This window comes from Lissotriton helveticus, chromosome 1_1, assembly GCF_964261635.1.
Source record: "Lissotriton helveticus chromosome 1_1, aLisHel1.1, whole genome shotgun sequence".
NCBI classification, from domain to species: domain Eukaryota; kingdom Metazoa; phylum Chordata; class Amphibia; order Caudata; family Salamandridae; genus Lissotriton; species Lissotriton helveticus.
Window position 1 is genome coordinate 837,375,661 of NC_136057.1, and position 23,806 is coordinate 837,399,466.

General features: G+C 41.0%; 1 protein-coding gene across 1 annotated transcript; it reads left to right on the forward strand.

The window, feature by feature from the left end:
- Window positions 1-8,295: 8,295 nt before the first annotated feature.
- Window positions 8,296-18,501, forward strand: LOC144770930 (uncharacterized). The gene is made up of 3 exons (XM_078655762.1): window positions 8,296-8,423; window positions 8,522-8,614; window positions 18,282-18,501. The coding sequence occupies exons 1-3, from the start codon at window positions 8,340-8,342 to the stop codon at window positions 18,438-18,440; spliced, it is 336 nt and encodes a 111-aa protein (XP_078511888.1). The 5' UTR covers window positions 8,296-8,339; the 3' UTR covers window positions 18,441-18,501.
- Window positions 18,502-23,806: the final 5,305 nt, after the last annotated feature.

Consider the following 23,806-nt stretch of genomic DNA (forward strand, 5'->3'; position numbering starts at 1 on the left):
GCCACGAGCCCCATGCATTTACTATTGTTACACAATCATCCCCACATTCTCATTCCACTAAATAAGTCATTTCTTTCATAGCAAACCTGTCCCCCCTATCCACATGCCACCCAGCATGCCATCAATGCCTCACATGCACTATGACTAAGGAGGCCATAGTTCTCCCAGATACTGCTAGGGGTGATTTACAAAGGCACAGCTTTCATTTGTGGAATTTAGAAATAAAATTTAAAACAAAAAACAAAAAAAAACGATTTTCCCCAGCTGGGGTTTGAACCCTGGTCAAAACTCATTCAAAGCCCCTCTGAACTAACAGTGAGCCATCTATTCTGCTGAAATTTTCCCAGCCAAAGGCATGTATGTCATAGAATAATGATGTCGGTCCTTCCTCTATTTCTATTGTCTTTGGACTTTAGATACCAGAAATCTTCTCTCGATTTACATTCTTTAAATACAAATAGCCCTTCCTTTCATACAGTCTGCCACTAGCCCCATGCATTTATTATTGTTACACAATCATCCCCACATTCTCATTCCACTAAATAAGTGATTTCTTTCATAACAAACCTGTCCCCCCTATCCACATGCCACCCAGCATGCCATCAATGCCTCACATGCACTATGACTAAGGAGGCCATAGTTCTCCCAGATACTGCTAGGGGGTGATTTACAAAGGCACAGCTTTCATTTGTGGAATTTAGAAATAAAATATAAAAAAAAAAACGATTTTCCCCAGCTGGGGTTTGAACCCTGGTCAAAACTCACTCAACGCCCCTGTGAACTAACAGTGAGCCATATATTCTGCTTATATTTTGCCAGCCAAAGGCATATATGTCATAGAATAATGATGTCGGTCCTTCCTCTATTTCTATTGTCTTTGGACTTTAGATACCAGAAATCTTCTCTCGATTTACATTCTTTAAATACAAATAGCCCTTCCTTTCATACAGTCTGCCACTAGCCCCATGCATTTACTATTGTTACACAATCATCCCCACATTCTCATTCCACTAAATAAGTGATTTCTTTCATAGCAAACCTGTCCCCCTATCCACATGCCACCCAGCATGCCATCAATGCCTCACATGCACTATGACTAAGGAGGCCATAGTTCTCCCAGATACTGCTAGGGGGTGATTTACAAAGGCACAGCTTTCATTTGTGGAATTTAGAAATAAAATTTAAAAAAAACAAAAACGATTTTCCCCAGCTGGGGTTTGAACCCTGGTCAAAACTCACTCAAAGCCCCTGTGAACTAACAGTGAGCCATCTACTCTGCTGAAATTTCCCCAGCCAAAGGCATATATGTCATAGAATAATGATGTCGGTCCTTCCTCTATTTCTATTGTCTTTGGACTTTAGATACCAGAAATCTTCTCTCGATGTACATTCTTTAAATACAAATAGCCCTTCCTTTCATACAGTCTGCCACTAGCCCCATGCATTTATAATTGTTACACAATCATCCACAAATTCTCATTCCACTAAATAAGTGATTTCTTTCATAGCAAACCTGTCCCCCCTATCCACATGCCACCCAGCATGCCATCAATGCCTCACATGCACTATGACTAAGGAGGCCATAGTTCTCCCAGATACTGCTAGGGGGTCATTTACAAATGCACAGCTTTCATTTGTGGAATTTAGAAATAAAATTTAAAAAAAAACAAAAAAAACGATTATCCCCAGCTGGGGTTTGAACCCTGGTCAAAACTCACTCAAAGCCCCTGTGAACTAACAGTGCGCCATCTACTCTGCTGAAATTTCCCCAGCCAAAGGCATGTATGTCATAGAATAATGATGTCGGTCCTTCCTCTATTTCTATTGTCTTTGGACTTTAGATACCAGAAATCTTCTCTCGATTTACATTCTTTAAATACAAATAGCCCTTCCTTTCATACAGTCTGCCACTAGCCCCATGCATTTACTATTGTTACACAATCATCCCCACATTCTCATTCCACTAAATAAGTGATTTCTTTCATAGCAAACCTGTCCCCCCTATCCACATGCCACCCATCATGCCATCAATGCCTCACATGCACTATGACTAAGGAGGCCATAGTTCTCCCAGATACTGCTAGGGGGTCATTTACAAAGGCACAGCTTTCATTTGTGGAATTTAGAAATAAAATGTTTAAAAAAAACAAAAAAAATGATTTTCCCCAGCTGGGGTTTGAACCCTGGTCAAAACTCACTCAAAGCCCCTGTGAACTAACAGTGAGCCATCTACTCTGCTGAAATTGCCCCAGCCAAAGGCATGTATGTCATAGAATAATGATGTCGGTCCTTCCTCTATTTCTATTGTCTTTGGACTTTAGATACCAGAAATCTTCTCTCGATTTACATTCTTTAAATACAAATAGCCCTTCCTTTCATACAGTCTGCCACTAGCCCCATGCATTTACTATTGTTACACAATCATCCCCACATTCTCATTCCACTAAATAAGTGATTTCTTTCATAGCAAACCTGTCCCCCCAATCCACATGCCACCCAGCATGCCATCAATGCCTCACATGCACTATGACTAAGGAGGCCATAGTTCTCCCAGATACAGCTAGGGGGCGATTTACAAAGGCACAGCTTTCATTTGTGGAATTTAGAAATAAAATTTAAAAAAAAAAAAACGATTTTCCCCAGCTGGGGTTTGAACCCTGGTCAAAACTCATTCAAAGCCCCTCTGAACTAACAGTGAGCCATCTATTCTGATTCTGCTGAAATTTCCCCAGCCAAAGGCATGTATGTTATAGAATAATGATGTCGGTCCTTCCTCTATTTCTATTGTCTTTGGACTTTAGATACCAGAAATCTTCTCTTGATGTACATTCTTTAAATACAAATAGCCCTTCCTTTCATACAGTCTGCCACTAGCCCCATGCATTTATTATTGTTACACAATCATCCACAAATTCTCATTCCACTAAATAAGTCATTTCTTTCATAGCAAACCTGTCCCCCCTATCAACATGCCACCCAGCATGCCATCAATGCCTCACATGCACTATGACTAAGGAGGCCATAGTTCTCCCAGATACTGCTAGGGGGTCATTTACAAAGGCACAGCTTTCATTTGTGGAATTTAGAAATAAAAAAAAAAAATAAAAAAAACATTTTTCCCCAGTTGGGGTTTGAACCCTGGTCAAAACTCAGCCCCTCTGAACTAACAGTGAGCCATCTATTCTGCTGAAATTTCCCCAGCCAAAGGCATGTATGTCATACCAGAAATCTTCTCTCGATGTACGATTTTCCCTAGCTGATATATCTTCCTATATAATTGAACAATACATTGAAGGAAAATATGAGCAATGGAAACTTCGGAAAAGTAAGTAGTGATACTTGAAATTCCCACATTTGAAGTACAATCGAAGTCACCAGTTGAGGTTAAAGAAGAAACATTATGAATAATAGTTGAGGTTTAGAGGCAGGATGTTCTGCTAAAAGTAAAACATGCAAGAAGTTGAGGTTAAAACCTGTTAGGTAGGACAATTGCTACATTTAAACAAACTTAAATGTTTGCACATAAATTATTTGACATTCAGCAGCATTCGAGAATTACTCACATGAATCTATAAGTGACATCATTTGTATTGTGTATTCTTAGAAATCTTCTTAGCTTTTAGAAACGTTAGTCAAGACTTCACAATAAACAAGTCTTTATGAGATGATTTCTTTTCCTTTTATAAAAAACAGAGCACTATGTAATTCACAACAAGAAAATGTTATATTTAAATTTTGTCACATAATTATTGAATTTGTGGTTAAGAAATGCACAAGAAGAAATTCAAAAATTCTGAATCTGTTGAAGGCATTGGTTGTAATGATGTTGAATTTTTAAAATATGGTCATAATTGAAAATATTAAAAAAAGATTTTATGGGATAGGCATTATTGTTTTAAAAATAATACTGAATAAGTATTACTGTAAAAAGACTCATACATAGACATTAATTATATTCAATGGTTATGTTTTTCAAAATAAAAGGTTAAATTGTCAGACAATCGATTAATATGAAATTATTAATTTGTAGGCTTAAAAAAACCTTGGAAGACAGAAGCATCGTGAATTTACTTACTGATCATGAGATAAAGGCTCGTATAAAATAATGAGTATTTCTATGATTTTTACATTTTGTGCTTTGACAACATGTATTCATTAACACCAATGTACTGAAGGGAAATACCTTCAGCAACTAAATGTATTATGTTCAAGAGCCATGACATAAAGGAAGGTGGCATGTTGTTTGAAAATTTGTAAAAAGGTTGAAAAAACTTATCTTTATTCATTTCTATCTTCTCTGAAAAAAATGTTTTTATTACTTACTTTATTAAGTATTTATGTACCTTCTAGTGATATAGCAACTTTAAAAAAAAAAAAAGTTTACTTAATGACATAGTTTGGTCATATGCATTTTTAAATTAGTTGACTGTGTTCTCTGAATTTAATATACTAAAACTCATGGTCAGGCTTCAAAATGAGACCCTGGCGATAATTATTAGCGGAACATGTGGATAAGGGTAAGTATATAGCAATGTAATTGATTATTAAAATAAATCGAGGCCTGAGATAATTGAAGAAAAAATTAGTAACTAAATAAGGAAAAAATTTGAAGTACTTTGGTGAATATCATAAAAGAGCATGTTTTTGACTCATGAACTAATAAACAAAATGTACTACAAGACCCAGAGTTTTAAAGGTTTGATGCAAGCCCATGGTCACAAATTACACGTCTATTTAGAAACAATATTTAGTAATATTACTATCGTACTAATAACAATCTATAAAATGCTATTTACAAACATAATTGTCGACTGTAACCTAACCTATTTTTTCCTCTGGGGAGGTCTCTGTCCAACTGCGGAGTATCTGCATACATTGGTTTAAGTTAATTATGGTAAATATGTTGGATTTTGAGGGTAGGGGCAGGACAATAGTGTAAACTTTTGATTAAAGTAAATGGGTTTGGGGAATTATTCGTGATTTACTGGGATTAAAGAATGTGAGTCATGTGGTTAGGAACCCACAAAACAGTAAGACTATTTCTATTAAAATAATCATTTATGTAGTTAGTAAGGCAAAAATAAACTCCAAAACAGTAGAGAATCAGTCAATATAAGAGATGAAATAAGCCTAGAACCGCCCATGTTCAAGGATAAGGATAATGCAACTCCCTCTCACACAAAAGAAAGGTGAAATGAACTTAGATTAAACTACCTTTAAAAATAACTTGCATTAGGATAAACTACAATAAACAGTTGCAAATGTAAATAATTTAGATTTATTTTGAAGTTCGTCATGTAAAAATTGTTCTTTCGTATATAATTATAAAATATGGTATTATTTAATTTCATGTACAAATTAATGTGACAGTAAATATTATTAAAGTCAAATTAAATTAATTATGTTAATTCTATACATTCTCTTTACTAACTATTAAAACACAAAAAAAATTCTTCAACATTAGGTGAGAATTTTTTTTTATTTAAATTTCCATAAAATTATTTCAATATATTTATGATTAAAATATTATTATAGAGATATATTAATGGTCAAATCTGATGTGAGAATTGAACATGGCTCTCTAGGAGTAGTTAATTTGGTGTATTTTAGAAGTTGGTTTATGGCATGGTAATGGTATGGGAAATGTACATGGAGTAACCACATTCATAAGCAAGGTAAGTCAATAACACACTGTTAAATTAACCTGTACTTAAGCTCAGATGGCTTGACATTGAGATGTTAGTCTTCACATAAAGTGAACCACCCATAACAGACACATAGACATTTTGTGCCACATTTAAACAGATTTCTTATATAAATATTTATTGCTTTATACGTAAGGATAGGTTTATGGGTGGTTTATGTGAAGACACCTTGTTTACCTCTGCACAAAGACAAGCTTAAAAGCAAAGGAGATGCAATTGTAACCTTTTGTCAAGCAAGTCATAATTTAACTAGTGTGTTACAAAAATTTCTTTCTAAGCTTATATATAATTGAATGTAATTGATGCAGCCACTATTTCAGTGGCAAATGTGTATAACCATTCAAGACATGTTAGAATTAGATATTTGGAGCAAGTGGAACAGAAATTAAAAACTCATAATAAATAGTTGGTGGAGCTAGGACAGGTACTAGGGTGAGCCTAGAAAGGAAGAGCAAACAACAAAGGTAGAAGTTATAATATGGCTAGGGCTAGATAAAGCTGAAAGTCGTTCAGCAAAGATGGGAGAGACAGGTATGTTGAGAACAGATACAAGCTAGTATGTTACCTTGTAAGTATTGCATAGGCAGTTTTGGAATGTGGAGCCCATGGCGGAATCAGGGTATAAATGATACTCATTAGGTGAAGTTGTTAAAAGAGCAGATAGCAGAGCAGTCACCATCATCATTATGAGAGATAAGGGAATAAGATAGATACTAACCGATCAATGTATAAGTATATGATAATGAGGTGGATAAATGACCTAAACATATTTGGGGCACTATGTAGGTAGCATTTGTAAGACAAAAAAGAGAAACATCATGAATACATTGCAGTACTGGTCGTTAATACCCACAGAGTTTTGATAAGACTTGTTAAGCCATCAGTATAGTGATAGAATAAGAAGGTATGACCCATGAAATAGGGTTAGTCAGAAGATATGAGAATGAAAGTGACTCACTCAGAAACTCAAACTGGGACAAGAGGTCAACAAGATAATTTATGCATAATTTTAGAAAGCAATAGCTGGGGGGAAAGCAGTAGCTAGGAAAAAAGTAACTTAAGATATTAAATAAATTGAACTAAGCTGGTGTACCCCAAAAAACTATTATTAGGAGCCTATTCTTAATCCATATCGGTGATGGTTAGCTAAAAGCTTTACATCTTTGGTGTACATTTCTCCTAGAAGACTTTTATTTTTTGTTTATAATACAATTGTTATATTACATTAATGTTGGGAATTTGTACTGCAAGTTTATGATATTACTATATGGTAAACGGAACATTAATGAAATTTTGAATAAAATATGCATTTTTAATCAAAAATAATAGTGTTAAAAATGTAACATTTGTAGGTCCACTGATTTTGAATTTTATTCCACAAGTTGGACATATGAAATTGTAGGGTGCATCAACTGTCATACAGTGTAAATGTATGAGAAATTTGAGATATTACTGAATGATTCTATTACGTTATGTAATCATTAATATAGTAACATACCATGCAGGATGTCTACAAATAGCAACATTTTTAAATTGTAATTAGTATCTGGGTGCCTGGTGAAATTTCATTGATATTCCTTCAACACAGCTTATATAAGCAGTTACTAACTTAGATTGAGTTACAACAAATTTAATATGTATATATTAAACATAAAAGTGACTCCTACTTAACAGAAAATATAAAGGAGACAATTGGAATATAGTCGCGACCTCCTTGGCTGAGGAATGGGTGGGGTAAAATTAAACTTACATTTCCACCGTCCGGGTCCAGCATATTCTCTGCTCCTGACCCTGGCAGTAACATGAACCAAAAGCAGGCAGTCAGAGTCCCTTCAATAAAGCAATCATAGTACTCCAAGCAGCATTTTGATTGTTGCAGATGCCGCCAAGCCAGCAGCTTATGGGGAGGCCATGTTCTACATGCTGCCTTGCAGCATGCATGGAGCAGGACAGAGTGTGCATGACTAGTTTGGGTAGCCCCAGGGGGCTGAAAAATCAGTCTTTGCACATTAAGTAGTGCTCAGGCACACCGCTCCTCCCCTTCCTTTTGCAGAGCCCGCTCCGCCCACCCACCCGCAGGCAAAAAAACATAAATTGATAATAAAACAAAGCTATTACCATTTTATGTTTCTGCTTCTAGAACTGTGTGAAAGCAGTAAGGCAACACTACTCCTCCCTAGTAGAGGAGCTCCCTCTGTTAAAGTAAGCATACATTTTCATCAGGACTGATACACAAAACCTTTGATATGAATATATGTAAAATGTTTCTGCAAAATACCTGGTTTACTCTTTAGTTACATGTATAAGTTGTCTTACTCCTAACGTACTCCATGTGTGTGAAAGTCAAGAGTAACTTAGTTCTTTATTTTTGGAGATTGTGCTCATATTAAAGAAAGTTGATTCTTTACAAGTCTTTTCAATAAGTACAATGAAGTAGAGCTGACTGTATTTATAATGTATAGTTGGTTAGTTAAAGACAGCTGACAACAAAACTTTTGGACATTCTCAGCTACTTGCCAAATGATAATGCGGTCAAATTTGAGAAACATTGATTTGTCTAATTGTTGATTTGTGTTTTATCGTTAATAGGAACATGCAAACAATATTATAAAGGGTAAAAAGAAATCAAATCGAATGTTCCTTTTCTCAAACCCTACATTTATGCCGAAATTAAAACAAGAATTAAATAGGAGGATGACAATATTCAATGAAAATGATGTGAGTAAAATATTATCTTTATCAACCACACTTTGTAATTGAATTATTATATGAAACGACGTCGCTAATACCAATACTATAACTTTTTTGTATTGCAGGCAAGAAGTCTAACGGAACAAATTAAGAAAGTTCTACATTTTTCACTAATTAGCCGAAAAACATCACTCATGATTGATGTGTTATTACCAGAGGTGAGAGTTTTCGGTAATGAAATGATCACTGCTTTTCTAAATTGTGTTTTTAATAAAAGAAACAAATAATTTAAAACTGTGTTTAAAACTTATTTGTTGTTAAGTATAAGAAATATCATTAAATGCATATAAAATGCAAATAAAAAGTAGTTACATTGTTAGCCCACACAAATGACAAATCTGAGGTGAAGAAGTTGATTTTAAGATGGAAAACGTTAGATTTTATAGCACCTCATGAAATGCAGACGTGTGAATTAAATAACACATTAACATGTGGATTGAATTGCACCTTCATAAGCATTGTTCAAATTGTGTATATTTTTTTTTACTGACAGAAATGTCATAAAATCTACATAAGAAAGTAAGATTAATACAATGAGAAGGTATGAACGACTGAAGATGATATAATGGAGAACGGGACCGCCCGCCATAAGGGCGGGGGTCCAGTTGGGGGAATTAGGATGTGCCCGCCGCAGTGGTGGGCACACCCTTCAATTGTGCCCGCCACAGTGGCGGGCACACCCTTCAATTTTAGCATTGTGGCGGGAGGCCTAGCCTGCTCGGGAAGAAGGGGCAGAACTTTACGCAACATGCGAAGCAGCATCATGCACGTGGACATGGTCTTGTTCACGTGCATGCCCAGCTGCAAATTGGGGCCGAATATAACCCCCAGGTTGCGAGCCGACTCGGCGGCTGACACAGTCTCGGGGAACAACGGGGGCCAGAAGTTCGCCGGGAGAACACGAGGAACCCAGTCCGAGGAGCAGTACAGTACCTCAGTCTTGGTACTGTTAAACTGCAACGAGTTAGAACTGAGCCAGTCAGCTGTGGCTGACATGCATCGATGGAAAGTCTCCAGTGGGACCGCGTTCTTCCCTTCCAGCGAAAAGACCAACTGGGTATCAATCGCATAATTAAATGCAGAGATACCAAATGATTTAATTAGTTGGACCAGAGGGCGGAGGTAAAGGTTAAAGAGTATAGGGCTGATGGCCGAGCCCTGTGGCACCCCCTGTCCCACTCTCCGCACCTCCAAGCTGAAAGGTGGTAACGCCACCACCTGCTGCCAGTTGTCCAAGTAAGAGACCAACCAGTCCCTTGCACTTGCCGTGACCCTCCAGCCTCCTGATAAGGGTAGGATGGCTGACTGTGTCGAACGCGGACGACATGTCGAGCAGCACCAAAAAGGCTGCCCGACCACTGTCGACCTGCGACCGCAAGTTGTCAAGCACGGTCACCAGCGCGGATTCCGTCCCATGTGCTGGGCGAAAGCCAAACTGTGCCTCATCAAACCAGATGTTTTCTTCCAGGAAGCCAGACAAGGAGCGGGTCACTAACTTCTCCATGATCTTAATGGGGAAGGGAAGCAAGGAAATGGGTCGGTAATTAGACAAGCAGGCGGGGTCCAAGGTGGATTTCTTAAAGAGAGGTGATACCACTGCCAGTTTCCAGCACTCCGGGACCGTTACAGTATCAAACGACTGGAGACAGATGGAGTACAAGGGCTGGAAAAGTTCGTCCTGAAACACCTTCCAAAATTTAGGAGGGAGTGGATCAAGCGGGGAGCCAGATGACACCGTCTGTGCCAGACTACAGAACTCCTCAAATGAGGGGATGGGAAAGCAGCTCAGCTGGGGTCGACTGGACACAACGTCCGGAGCTCCCAAGCTGAGAGCAAGACCCCTCAGCTGGGGTCGACTGGACGAGTCCTCCGGAGCTCCCCAACTGAGGGCATGACCACTCAGCTGGGGTCGACTGGACGACACATCCGGAACTTCCAAACTGAGGGCAGGGCCACTCAGCCGGGGTCGACTGGGCGGTACGACCGGAGCTCCCAAACTGAGGGCAGGGCCACCCGGCTGGGGTCGACTGGGAGGCAAGTCCGGAGCTCCCAAACTGAGAGCAGGACCACACAGCTGGGGTCGACTGGGCGAGCCGTCCGGAGCTCCCGAACCGGGGGAGGAAGGTATTGGGCTCTGTAAACCTTCCAAGATCTTAACGATCTTCTCCTCGAAGGCACAGGCCAGGGAGTCGCACAAGACCTGCGACGCAGGAACATTATTGACCGCGCATGAAGGATGAGTCAGGTCCCTAACGATTTTAAACAGTGCCTGCGACTTGTTGGAAGCCTGATTCAAGGTGGCTTCCAGATAGGACGCCTTAGCCACCTTAATCTGTGTCTTATATTCCTGCAGGGACTGCCTAAAGATAGCCTTCGGCGAGTCAGAATACTGCTTCCTCCACGCCCTTTCGGCGCATTTGCAGCTAAGGTTTAACTGCCGCAGGGCATCCGTATACCAGGGGCTCGCCCGATTCAGCCTGCCCCTTGACCTACGGAGTGGCACTACCTTGTCCAAAGAGTTCGAGATGGACTGACACAAGGTGGTATAGCTCTCTTCCACCGAGTCACTCAAACTGAAGTTGCCCGGTAGTAGTCTGGGCAGAGGCGAGGCTTTTAGGAGTCGAGACCAAGGTCTGCCCAACTTAGCCTGTCTAGATCCAGCCTCCACCGAGGAGTGATCCCCAAATAGAGGGAGAAAGCAACCAGCGAGTGATCCGTCCAGTATTGACACAAGATGTCATCCACAGACACAAGTTGGGTGTCTGCGAAAACTAGGTCCAGAACGTGGCCCTTCCGATGTGTGGCTGACCGGACCAGCTGTTGCAGCTGGATGTCATTGCAGGCTTGGCACAGAGTGGAAAGCGCACTGTCCAGCGGGCCACCCGACCACAGGTTAAAATCCCCTAAGACCACTTGCTTAGAGTGGGTGTTAGAGAGGTCGTAAATCAGGTCAATGAAGTCAGGGAGGGAAGGTACATTGCCAGGCGGACGGTAGCACAAAACGCCCGAGCAAAAAGTCTTCTCGTGATTTTTAAGAGAAAACCCCATCAATTCAAAGCCCGACACCTCTCTAATCTTAAGCTGGGAGAGAGCTAGCGTGTCCCTGGTTCTTCACACAAGGGGTATGGTTGATTTTAAACCCTGGAGGGTAGGCCAAAAACCCAGTTCAACCTCCCAGTCCTCCCGCGTCCAGGTTTCCGTTAGAACCAGAACATCGAGCCCCGCGGACTCGATGAGGAAGGCGATCTCCGTGTGGTGCTTACAAAGGGACCGGACATTAAGCAGCCCACAGGAGAGGTGACAAGACATCTGAGAGGTGAATCTACATCTGAGATTACTTTTTATGCATGTATGCTGTCATTGAGCATGGGGCTGTGAAAAAATGCCTTGAAATTTAAGAGGGATAAAACACATCTTCTGACTTAGAACCTTTGTCAATAACTGAAAATAGTAATTGATGCGCTTCTAATTTGAAATGGGCTTGTACACTGGCACTTAATCTGATATAGCACTGTCTTTCTTCATTAAATTTTAGTTGACTTTCTAAAAGCAAGTAAATTTAAATTTAGTGTCCTGTTTTTTCTTTTTGGGTTGCAAACCTGGGTATGAAACATAGTGCTACCATTCTTTCTCGGGTAAAGTAATGCAATGCACTATATTTTTGGCTTCTTTCTTAAATGTTTGGCCCTGTTTGCAACATGTTCAGAAAAGGGCAGTTAAGATTCCACTTGCTGTAAATTGACACAACACGGTCACCCAGACATAGTCCACAGTTTACACTGTCTAGCATTAACTAAGATAAAATCCAAACCGATCTTTAATATCTGCTGATGCCCTGTTACTGGATGTTCCTCAAATTAAGTTTGCGCGTAAGGGAAGGAGATCATTAGCTTTTCACAACCAACGAGGTATGTAACACCATTGCACCTGCAGGTTGAGCACATTAACCTACAAATACTTAAGTTTCCGAAAACTGGTATGTTCAAAAAAGTAGTTGTGTCTATAGTCCAAGGCATTCTTTATTGTATATATTTTGTACAAAAAAGTTTTTCTCTACTAAAAAGGCACAAGCATCTTTCTGAAAAATGTCAAAGTAAAGATTATATACTTTCATTTGTATTGACAGGTAATTAGTACTAAATTGATGCAAAGAGGTTACATTGATATGTAATATTTTGCAAATATTTATTTAAACCAATTTTTATAAGGTTAACTTACCTGTTCCCACCCTAAAACACAGGGATACTAATTTGCATTAGCTATACGGCAAATGCCAAGCCACTCCTTTGACTTTAAAAAGTGTGAAAACTTCTCACAGTGCAGTAAAAACGGACTTTCATGAACTTTTGTGATTAATGACATTTTTGTTGGTATTATGTTTACAATGGCATAATAAAGTTTAATACAGCTTAAATAAAGGCTTCCCAAAAGTAATTATTGGATAATGGAAGCTTTAAATGCCACATTTGCGTGTAGCCCGGTGGCAGAGGGCTTGCGCGAGGCTGTTACCGCATTTTAATTTTAAATACCTCTCGTCTTCTTCTGCTGAATACAAGCAGCTCAGCACCCTCGCCCCGCTGACTACGAGCGGCTGACTTGATTTCATTTTTAAAATTCACTTCCCAACCCGCCCAGCTGACTCCGCCCACCCCCCTCGTCATCCGCCTACTTAGGCTCCTCTCCCTGCTCCTTCAGTGTTTGCGTGTAGCCCGGTGGCAGAGGGCTTGCGCGAGGCTGTTACCGCATTTTAATTTTAAATACCTCTCGTCTTCTTCTGCTGAATACAAGCAGCTCAGCACCCTCGCCCCGCTGACTACGAGCGGCTGACTTGATTTCATTTTTAAAATTCACTTCCCAACCCGCCCAGCTGACTCCGCCCACCCCCCTCGTCATCCGCCTACTTAGGCTTCTCTCCCTGCTCCTTCAGTGTTTGCGTGTAGCCCGGTGGCAGAGGGCTTGCGCGAGGCTGTTACCGCATTTTAATTTTAAATACCTCTCGTCTTCTTCTGCTGAATACAAGCAGCTCAGCACCCTCGCCCCGCTGACTACGAGCGGCTGACTTGATTTCATTTTTAAAATTCACTTCCCAACCCGCCCAGCTGACTCCGCCCACCCCCCTCGTCATCCGCCTACTTAGGGTCCTCTCCCTGGTCCTTCAGTGTTTGCGTGTAGCCCGGTGGCAGAGGGCTTGCGCGAGGCTGTTACCGCATTTTAATTTTAAATACCTCTCGTCTTTTTCTGCTGAATACAAGCAGCTCAGCACCCTCGCCCCGCTGACTACGAGCGGCTGACTTGATTTCATTTTTAAAATTCACTTCCCAACCCGCCCAGCTGACTCCGCCCACCCCCCTCGTCATCCGCCTACTTAAACATCCCACATGCGTCAGCGCAGCGGACGCGCCGTAGGCGCACCGGAGTTGCGCCAGAGTTAAGCCCGTCTGCGCCCGTCCGCGGCCGGACGGGCGCAGGGGCCAGGGACGCCGTCACTGCTATTTCTTACTCCCGCTCTACCCTAATGAGTCTACAAACCTCTGCCTGCCCTCTCTCCCCTGAGACTTGGACCTGGATCTCCTCTTTGGGGATTCCAGGTGACTCCCCCCCTCATCTGGGGCCGGCGTTACCTTCCATTATCCCTGCTCCTGTCGAGTCGCAGCTCCGGGTATTATACCTTAACACTCGCTCATTGGTCAGGCATCAAGCTGATATTTTCCATCTTCTCATGACGGAGAGCCCAGACGTTCTCTTACTATCTGAGACCTGGCTCACTGACGACTCCCTCCCCGACATCCTCGCTGCACTACCTTCGGACTACTTTTTGCTGAACACCAACCGTCCTGGAGGCTGCTCCGGTGGAGGGGTGGCAGCGGTAATACGCAAGAATCTTAAGATTATCGCCTCTGCCAATATGACCCTCCCCGATGTGGATAACCTGGTCCTCCGTCTCGGGACCGAGGTAGGCGCAGTTACCCTTATGGTACTTTATCGTCCCCCCCACCCCATGCCTTCCTTCCCTTCCTCCTTCACTGAACAGTTAACCAACATTGCTACTTCCTCCCCTCGTACTATCATTGTTGGGGACTTCAATTACTGGTTCCAGAACGAGGATGCCGGCCCCCATGCCATCGAACTGTTCGAGGCCCTCTCGAGCCTGAACTTTACGCAACTAGTCAGGTCTGCCACTCATAGCGGTGGCCACATCCTCGACCACATCTGGGTCCACGGGGTCAAGTCCTCCTGCCCACTCATAACACCGTGTGTGTGGTCCGATCATTTCTTAATTGACACCACTTTTTCGGCCGTTGGCCAGATCAGGACCCCACTGCAGGAGGGCAGCACCGCACGCAAGTGGAGAGTCGCCGACTCCTCTAAACTTCTATCGCACCTTTCTCTTACCCGTCCCCTGTTCCCCAACGATTCAAGCACCGACGAGCTCCAGGGACATGTTTCTGACTGGCTCACTACAGCCAGCGATATTTTTGCCCCTTTAACTAAGTTTCCTCGATCCCGACACCGTCACTCCCACAAATGGTTCACCCCTCACCTCAAGACCCTGCAGTTGGAACTCCGCCGATTTGAGCGCAGGTGGAGGAGAGATTACTGCCTGTCTAGCAGAAGCGTATATGTGGCTGTGCGTAATAAGTATAAAACAGCCATTTCAGCTGCCAAAAAAGCTTACGCCTCAGATAAAATCTTATCTGCCCCCCGCAAGTCCAAGGAGATTTTTAAAGTCCTCAACGAATTTACTTCCGACCCTAGGACACTTCCGACTCAGGCCCCTACACAGGAATCTTGTAACGCGCTGAGCACTTTCTTTGTTCCAAAAATTGCTTTGATCAAAGACACCATTCCAACTATCCCCCCCGGCGTGGGCTCCGTCTCCCCCCCCCACAATGCTCTTTCTTTTATGCTGTCCCTTAGACCCTACCGCCCTGGCCACACTGGCCACCCGTGTTAAATCTGGATCCTCAGACGACTGTTGTCCCCCTACCATACTACGAGACATCTGCCATTCTCTACCCGACTGTATCCTTCCCCTGCTGAATTCTTCTCTTTCGTCCGGTACGGTACCCCGCTCCTTCAAGGAGACCGTGCTGGTGCCTCTACTGAAGAAGCCTGGGGCTGATCCCGCCGCTCCGGCGAACTACCGTCCCATCTCTCTCTTGCCTTTCTTCTCTAAAATCTTGGAAGCCCATGCCACCGCCTGTCTCTCACAGTTCATCGAGAGGTCCAACTTTCTTGAGGCCAATCAGGCCGGCTTCAGACCCGGCCCCTCTACGGAGACTGTGATCTTGGCTGTGTTGGATGCCTTGAGAGACGGCGCTGACAAAGGTACCCCCCAGGCCTTGGTTTTACTAGATCTGTCGGCCGCCTTCGACACGGTGTACCACAACATCCTCCTCCACTGTGTCGAGCAAGCTGGCATCCAGGGCCTGGCGCTGGCATGGATCAAATCCTTCCTGACCGGGAGGTCTCAGACCCTCAGCCTGGGCACTCTCAGAGCTCCTAGGGAGCACTTGCCCTGTGGGGTCCCTCAGGGCTCCTCCCTATCCCCCCTCCTCTTCAATCTTTATCTTCGACCCCTTCTTTTTTCTCTGAGGCAGTGGGACGTCACCGTCTTCAACTACGCGGACGACCTGCAACTCATCTTTCCTCTTGACTCCCCCTCTGCTATTCCCAACTTTCAGGCAGTTATGTCCCACATCCTACAGTGGATGTGTCAAAACCAGCTCAAATTGAATCCCGGAAAGACGGAGCTTCTCCTTCCTGGTAAGAGCTCTACCTACTGGGGTCCGCACTTTTGGCTGGTAGAACTTGGCCTCCCCCCCACCCCTGTGGCCTCGGTAAAAAGCCTAGGGGTCACTATTGACTCCGGTCTCTCCCTCGGGCCCCAGGTGGGGACAGTTGTCTCCTCCTGCATGTTCCAGCTGCGCAGGATCAGTAAGGTGGCCTATCTCCTCACTCCTGAAGCTCTTCTACAAGTAATCATGGCCCTCGTCCTCTCCCGCTTAGATTTTTCGAACGCTATCTATTACGGTCTGCCCAAAACATCTCTTTCCAGACTACAATCTGTTCAAAATCAAGCGGCGAGATTGGCCTTTGGGATTCCGAAATGGCAATCCGCCAAACCCCTTCTTTTAAAACTGCACTGGCTCCCCGTCATTTCGAGGGCAGCCTTTAAGATCGGCTGCCTCACCTATAAATCTTTATCTGGCTTCTGTCCTGTTTTCCTGAAATCCCTCATTAGGACCTATTGTCCCTCACGGAATCTGAGATCCTCTCACCTTCACCTCTTACTCATTCCCCCCATCAAACTCTGCAGATCTGGAGGCCGGAGATTTGCATTTCTGGCCCCTAAACTTTGGAACTCCTTCCCCCTCTCTCTCAAAACCTCTAACTCTCTTACCCTTTTCCGTAAATCCCTAAAAACTTGGCTCTTCCCTCAATCCGGTTAAACCCCTCTGGTCCTTCAGTATTCAGCCAGCGCCAGGAAACCCACGGTGTCAGCGCGCTTTACAAGTTCCCCTTACAATACAATACAATACAATACATTGTTAGTAATCATGCTATATTTGGCCATTTCTATCATATTTATGACTATTCTTGGAATAATAATGTCTATGACTGACATGTTGTGAAGGATCTTATCATTATGATGGACATCCATTGAAAAGTTGTGTACCTGACAAAACAGTGGGCTTCCTTGAATAAAGTAGTCATCTTGAGCATTATTGAATAAAAATCTGGCATGTGAAAAACTAAACCTGGTCAGGCCAAGCAGAAAGTTTTAATGAGATTAGTTCGCATTATGAGAATCACAAGCAGGCAAATAGGGGTTATACTTGAAAAATGTTTTTGAATTAAAAATGTAGTTTACTTTTATGCCAAAACATTATTTAATTTGAGTGTGTTTAACCGTTATAAGATGTTCATATTAAAAAAGAAATATAATGCATTGATATTGAAAGCGATGAAACTATGAGTTGGTGTTTAGCCATCTTCTGTGATCAAGTGGCCAAAATGAATATTTGGGCACGTGGTGCATGAAAATATGGTTATACACTTATGAGGGTATTGGGAAAGTTTCAAAAAACATAAATGGACACAAATTAGTAAACCCTTCTCTTTACAAGACATACCTTAGAATTTGTGATTATTATGAAAACTGCCAATAATTCATTACATGTCACCTAAATAACATTTCATCTAAAACATATACCATTGCATAAAATAATATAAATTAAAATGTGCTATTTAACAGTGTATGCACATTAACCTGAAAGTATGTAGGGTTCGACTATTTAGCCAAAGATGGTAAAACATTGAAAATTAAAATAACCAGGCATTTTCCATTCACAAACTCAATAGGCAAACGGATATCCTTGTATGTTTAAATTGGGTGTAATCAGACAACTTGTAACATGTTCAAAACTTTAGGTAGGAAGGGTAATACTAAATATAGAAATGATGAAAGACAACAAAAGATAAGCAATATTTAAAATCTGAAATAGTTGTACATTTAAATGTGTCTTTTCGTATAACATGAAATAAAAATGTTTGCAAGAAAAGAATAAAAATTAAGAAGCCTATCTTATTAGAAAAAGCTAATTTACAACATTTATTTTGCATCAAAGTTTTGAAAAGAGAAAATAAGTGTACACACTTAACACCTGCTAATTAATACATCTTAAAAATGTATAGTACTAAAAAATAAAATAAAATAGGAATATAATTATTGTATTGAATGTTTATATGGTATGATTACTTTCCATGTAAGCTTTAAAGCTAAAAGTATGTTGCTTTAAAAGTCAATTTTTCTCTTTGCAGATGACAATCAAAATTCTACAAAAACATGAAGATTTAAATAGATATGAAGCAGAACTTGTACTGATGAGAGGGGACTTCCTAGACTCCAATGAGGATGAAGTAGATGATGTTGAGACATTGAAAAAATTGAAAATGGGCGCACTGAAATACATTTTTTGAATGATTGTCTTGTTTATTAAATTGAAAATTTTAATTGTATGTTTTTGTCAAATGGAGTAAAGTATTACATGTAACTTTAATAAAAAAAATTTTTTAAATATTTATTTACTAAAATACAATATGTATAACTGTTTACTGAGGTTCAATTATAAATAAAAGCTTAAAAAGTTGAGTTTTTTTTAGTAATGAGATAAAAATACTATGAAGATATTGTCTGTGATGCCTATTGTGATTATGCTTCATTTCAAAATAGAATATTTATAAACAATTGAAACAAAGAACTTGTAATCATAAACAATACGAATTGTGTTGTACAACATTTTTGATTTGATGAACATAGAAATTAAAATGAATACCAGATTGTGCAATGTTATCATTAGGATTCTACATCAACTACAATTTCATGTTATTACTAATTAAAAATGCTATTAATCTAGAATGCACTGAATTGCTGTGTATATTTGTTCAAAATAGCTGGCAAATAAACCTAATGTCTGTCAAAATTAAAAAGAACAACAAATGTAGTGGACTTTATGGAAATAAACAGTTCAGAGTAAAAAAAGAACCTGTGATTTATCTTCAGGAGTTTTACATCTTTTGCTTTACATATACCCAAAGTCTTACCATATCGGTTACTGTTGGGTGTACTACTCTATATGTTAAACATGCCTCACAGTTAAGATGAGCCTGTGCTCCTATTTTCAATATGATGAAATTGATTGATTTTATTTTGGCATATTTAACCTTACTTCTAAGCCCCTAGTGTTGTGCACAAATAGTACACAAGGCCTTCAAGTTAAATGTCACTGTTGGACTGCAGCACCGTGTGTCCCATCCACTAACCTTATGGTTTAAAAAAGAAAATGTGCGACTACCTGTAGAAAAGTGCATTAGTAAATATTATGGCTGGGGAGCCTTACCAAATCATGTTATATTTATATCCCAAAGATGGGCCTTGAATTCACAGTAATACTTATTTTTCTCGGTCCTATGAAGTGAGTGGCTAGAAGAAATAAGGCTTAACTAGAGGAACATGTAATTAACACAATTTCCAAGAAATCCAGCATCAACCTATATACAGTAAGGTTAATGTTATCTTAATGTAGCGACCAAAAATAACAGAATAGCATATTTATAATAAGAGTTATAGATTTTTAAAGGAATAAAAAATCTGTGCTGAAAAAGAAATTGACAAATAGCATTGAAGTCAATTGCAAAATCCACTAGTGACAATAGGTCACTTGCAGGTCGAGACTGCAGTAGCTCCTCCAGCAGAGTGAAACAGAGTGACCACACTGCTGTTTGAGCAGCGCAAAAAATAAATAAGTAAAAACTCAATGTTATTATCAGATATTTTTTAGTGTGAACTCAGAGCCAGGTTAGGGTGGTGCGGGGCTGGGCTATATGAGCCAGTGGGAGGAGAAAATATGTATAACATTACTGCACATGTCAGTTTAGCCTGCCAGCCAGGTGAAGAACTGTCCTAGGCTTCCATGCACTGCCTGAGCAGCCAAACAGGGCGCTCAGACTAATCTCGAAACTGCTGTATTGCTGGTGACAGAAGAGTTGTGATTGGCTTAGGGGAGTGTGTGAGCCTGTGTGCTTCTGTTCCATGAAGCCAAGAAGACAAGACGAGAAGAGGTTGGAGTGTAACTGCACTGTAAAAATCTGTCTAAAGTACATTGCATATCCCAGCAGTGTCTACGGGAAAGTGCAGGCCTTCTAGAGGAATAACAGCTTGGATCAGATTAAATCTGGGCTGCTCATCCCTCCTACATGAGACCAGAAGTCCCGACATTATGTGGCTTAAAATAAAAGGTCCAAAGGGTGTTGATGTATTGTAGCTCTTTAAAGTCTATATAAGAGGGAAAGCAAATGGCAATTACTCGACCATCGAAAGACAGCTAGAAAATCAAATAAACAAGCGCCCCTAGTTTGATAAAATCATTGCGGCCGGTGACTTTAACTGCACATTCGAGCCACTAAGCAGTGAAGATCTCCTAGGGATAATTGAAGAGGATAGCAAATGGTCAGTGCCCCCCCCCCTAGTCTTACCACCGGTTAAAATATGGTCTGAGATTGTAATGCAAGTTAATACTATAATACTAGAATATGGCATAAGAGACACAAATGGCAGAACCCTATCCAACATCAGGGGGAAAAATACTTACAATAGACTTGCTTGCCCTTCCAGCATTGATTATATCTTGGTCGACTTACGCCTCTGGCCCAATGTCATGAACATGGAAGTGGGCCTAACTATTGACAGTAACCACAACAATCTAATATTAAAATGAAAAAAATCAATGGGCCCCTCCCAACAAAAATTCTAATACCATTGGGAATTACCTCGTATCCACAAAAGAGTTAATTCTATCTAATTGTGGTAGGCGTCTAAGATGGCCCAAGGTCGCAGGAGAGGACAAAAAACAAAAGAACATCTCCTCAATATTAGTGTCAAAAACAGCCGAACTCAAGGCAGCTTGAGATAATGTCCGGGGGGGGGGGGGGAGATCCACATAATACGCCACGAGACAATTGCTCAAATTGGTGCACACTTCCTTGAAAGACGACGCAGTAGCCCCACTAGGAGCCGAACAAAAAGCTCCAATTCATGGTACACTGAGTCTTGCAGGGAGAAAAGGTGCAAGTACTAATATCTGCGGAAAAGGTGAAAAAACACACAATAGTAAAAATAGCGAGGATGGAGTACAACATATCACTAAAGCAAGCAAAACGTGATTGGGAAGAGGTACATTAGGAGGACATGAAAGTTTACTGTCCCAAGAGGGATTACGCCTACTTTTGGCCTCTAATCAAGATGAGAAATAGGAGGGACAACATCCCAATCACGAGCCATATTGGTGATGAGGCCTGGTGGGATGACTTTTCCCAACTGCACACGGATGAACTAGAGGCCCTACCTACCTCTCAGTTGAAGAGAATTCAGGTTCCACTTACAATTGAAGATACCAATCTCTTCCAAATGAAAGAGATTGAGAATGCAATTAACTGTACTATTCCTGCAAAGGCGGCAGCCCCAGATGGTATACTGGGTGACTTGCTCTAATTAGAACTACAGAAGTGGGCCCAATACATCCTGCTTTTAATCAACAATATAATGAAAGGAGCAGAAGTCGCTATATCTAGGAAAGGAGCAGAGGTCATAACTATATATAAAAAATGAGACGGCCAGGACACTAACAAATACAGGGCTATCACCCTAATAGATACCATGCAGAAAGTGGTTGGCAGAGCCCTTGTAAATAGGATTCAAAATTGGATGGAGGAGGAAGATAATCTTTCCACCTATCAAACAGGTTTTAGTAAAGGTGCCAGTACAGGAGTGTTTACATTACTTATTTTATATTGGAAAGTAGTCATAATTGTCATGGGAAGTCTTTACTTGCGTTCATTGAGCTTAAAACCAATTATGATTTAGTGCCGCGAGAGAAGCTATGGTCAGTGCTCCAGGAAATGGGCTTACCCTCATACCTTTTAAATATTTTAATATGCCTCCATGATGAAACCTATGCCCGAGTTAGATGGGGGCTCATGGGCAAAGTAAAGACAAGATACAGTTCAACAGGGGGTTTGCCAGGGCTGTGTGATGGCTCCTACCCTCTTTTCACTTTATGTAAATGGAGTGGTTAGTTTTTTGAGCCAATTTCAAAAAAAAAATTGCTCCAATTTTTGAAGGAGAAAAAAAAAATACCCTACTGTTGGCCGACGACACTATTTTAACATCGAAAACTCCAATGAGCCTCCGGGAACTCCTCACCCGCTTTCAATTTTTTCTGTACACAAAGGGGCCTAATGATAAACATCACAAAGACTAAGTTTATGGCTTTCAATATGGGCAAACATTTTAATAACACTCTCACTAACAATGGTTTACCCCTTAGAGAGAGTCCATTCCTTTGATTATCTGGTTATTAGGTTATCGCATAAAATGCAATGGGGGACTCACATAAACAAAATGTTACTGAACCATAAGCGGGTGGTGGATGCCATTGGTAGGGACCAAAGGTTAACGTCAATTAGACTGGTAGCTCCTTCACTAGTAGTCTATAAAGGTAAAGCTGTGAGGTCAAGAATTTATGGCGCTGAACTATGGGGCTTTGAAAAAACTAATGAGATTGGACGATCAAAGAGTAAATTCTTTAGAGATCTGGTATCCGTCCCTACCAATACACCACTCAAGCCCATAGTCTCTGACATGGGCAGACACACTTTTAGCGAGGTGGATATACTTTGCCCTATTCTATACTGGATAAGACTAAGACGCACCCCAGAACTCGATAGCTATGCGACGGTCCTTTCTGAGCTAATTACCCTTGATAACAACAAAGGTGTTAAGTGGCTTAAAGATCTAAAGGAATTACTGACCAAGCTGGGCTTAGCCAAAGCTTGGGCCAAGCAGGTCACTCCGACTAAGAGAGAGTTAAAAAAGAATTACTGGAACTGGGTAAATCACCAGGTCTTACATAAACCAATGCTTGTCTGACTATTTGAAGAGTTCATCCAGCATAAATCAGTTTGATCCCTGGAAACTTATCTAGATTTTATAAGGAAACACAGAGACAGGGCACTATATATGCAGTTTACATTAGGGTCAGTAAGGCTAAATACCAAACTGGCAAAATGGGACCCAACAACCTCCAACCTATATAACTGCCCCTGCTGTGATGCACAACAAGAAACTGTAGACCATGTAGTCTTTGCTTGCCCAGCCTACAAGCAAGCAAGGGCCAAATGGATCAAGCCTATATGTATTATATTTGGGCACTAGAAACCTCCTTGATGCTCTACGAATCATGAGAAGTGACTCGAGTAGGTCCTCGCTACTATGTGGTGTTACAAAGTACCTGGGGTGTGCGTGGATTATCCGTATAAGGGCACAATTAAGGAGTAATGTGCAAATAAATAACATCTAATCTGTGGATCTGAGAGATAATTTACACATAGGAATTATTTGCAAAGTACTGAAGATTAACTGTTTTGTATGGGACATGTGTTTTAGCGAATCTGTAATTTTAAACCTAATTTTAAACCTAATGAGCAAATGCCAATTAAGATATTAAGGATAGATTTAGAGTGGACGGTATAGCCAGGTTTTTAAAACTTGTTTTTACTACATGAAATATTAATTTTATATACTTTTATGTGACTGTGAAATGCTTTTATGATAATTGCTATCGAATAAAGCTTATTCAAAATGAATGGGGAGCATGGAAGAGTTCCTGACTAAGTGGCTCACCGGCTGGCTACTTCCATAGTTGTTGTCCTATTTTTTTGTTGTAGAAAGGGCACACAGGGCCATGATGCAGAAGTCGCCCCGGGAAGCCAGACCAAGTCCTTTCATT

Bases quoted from the DNA above. Each gene is read 5' to 3' on its own strand.
- LOC144770930 (XM_078655762.1), top strand. From the start codon at position 8,340: ATGTTCCTTTTCTCAAACCCTACATTTATGCCGAAATTAAAACAAGAA. The intron at 8,424-8,521 runs GTGAGTAAAATA...TTTGTATTGCAG, and splicing joins CAATATTCAATGAAAATGAT to GCAAGAAGTCTAACGGAACA. The intron at 8,615-18,281 runs GTGAGAGTTTTC...TTCTCTTTGCAG, and splicing joins TTGATGTGTTATTACCAGAG to ATGACAATCAAAATTCTACA.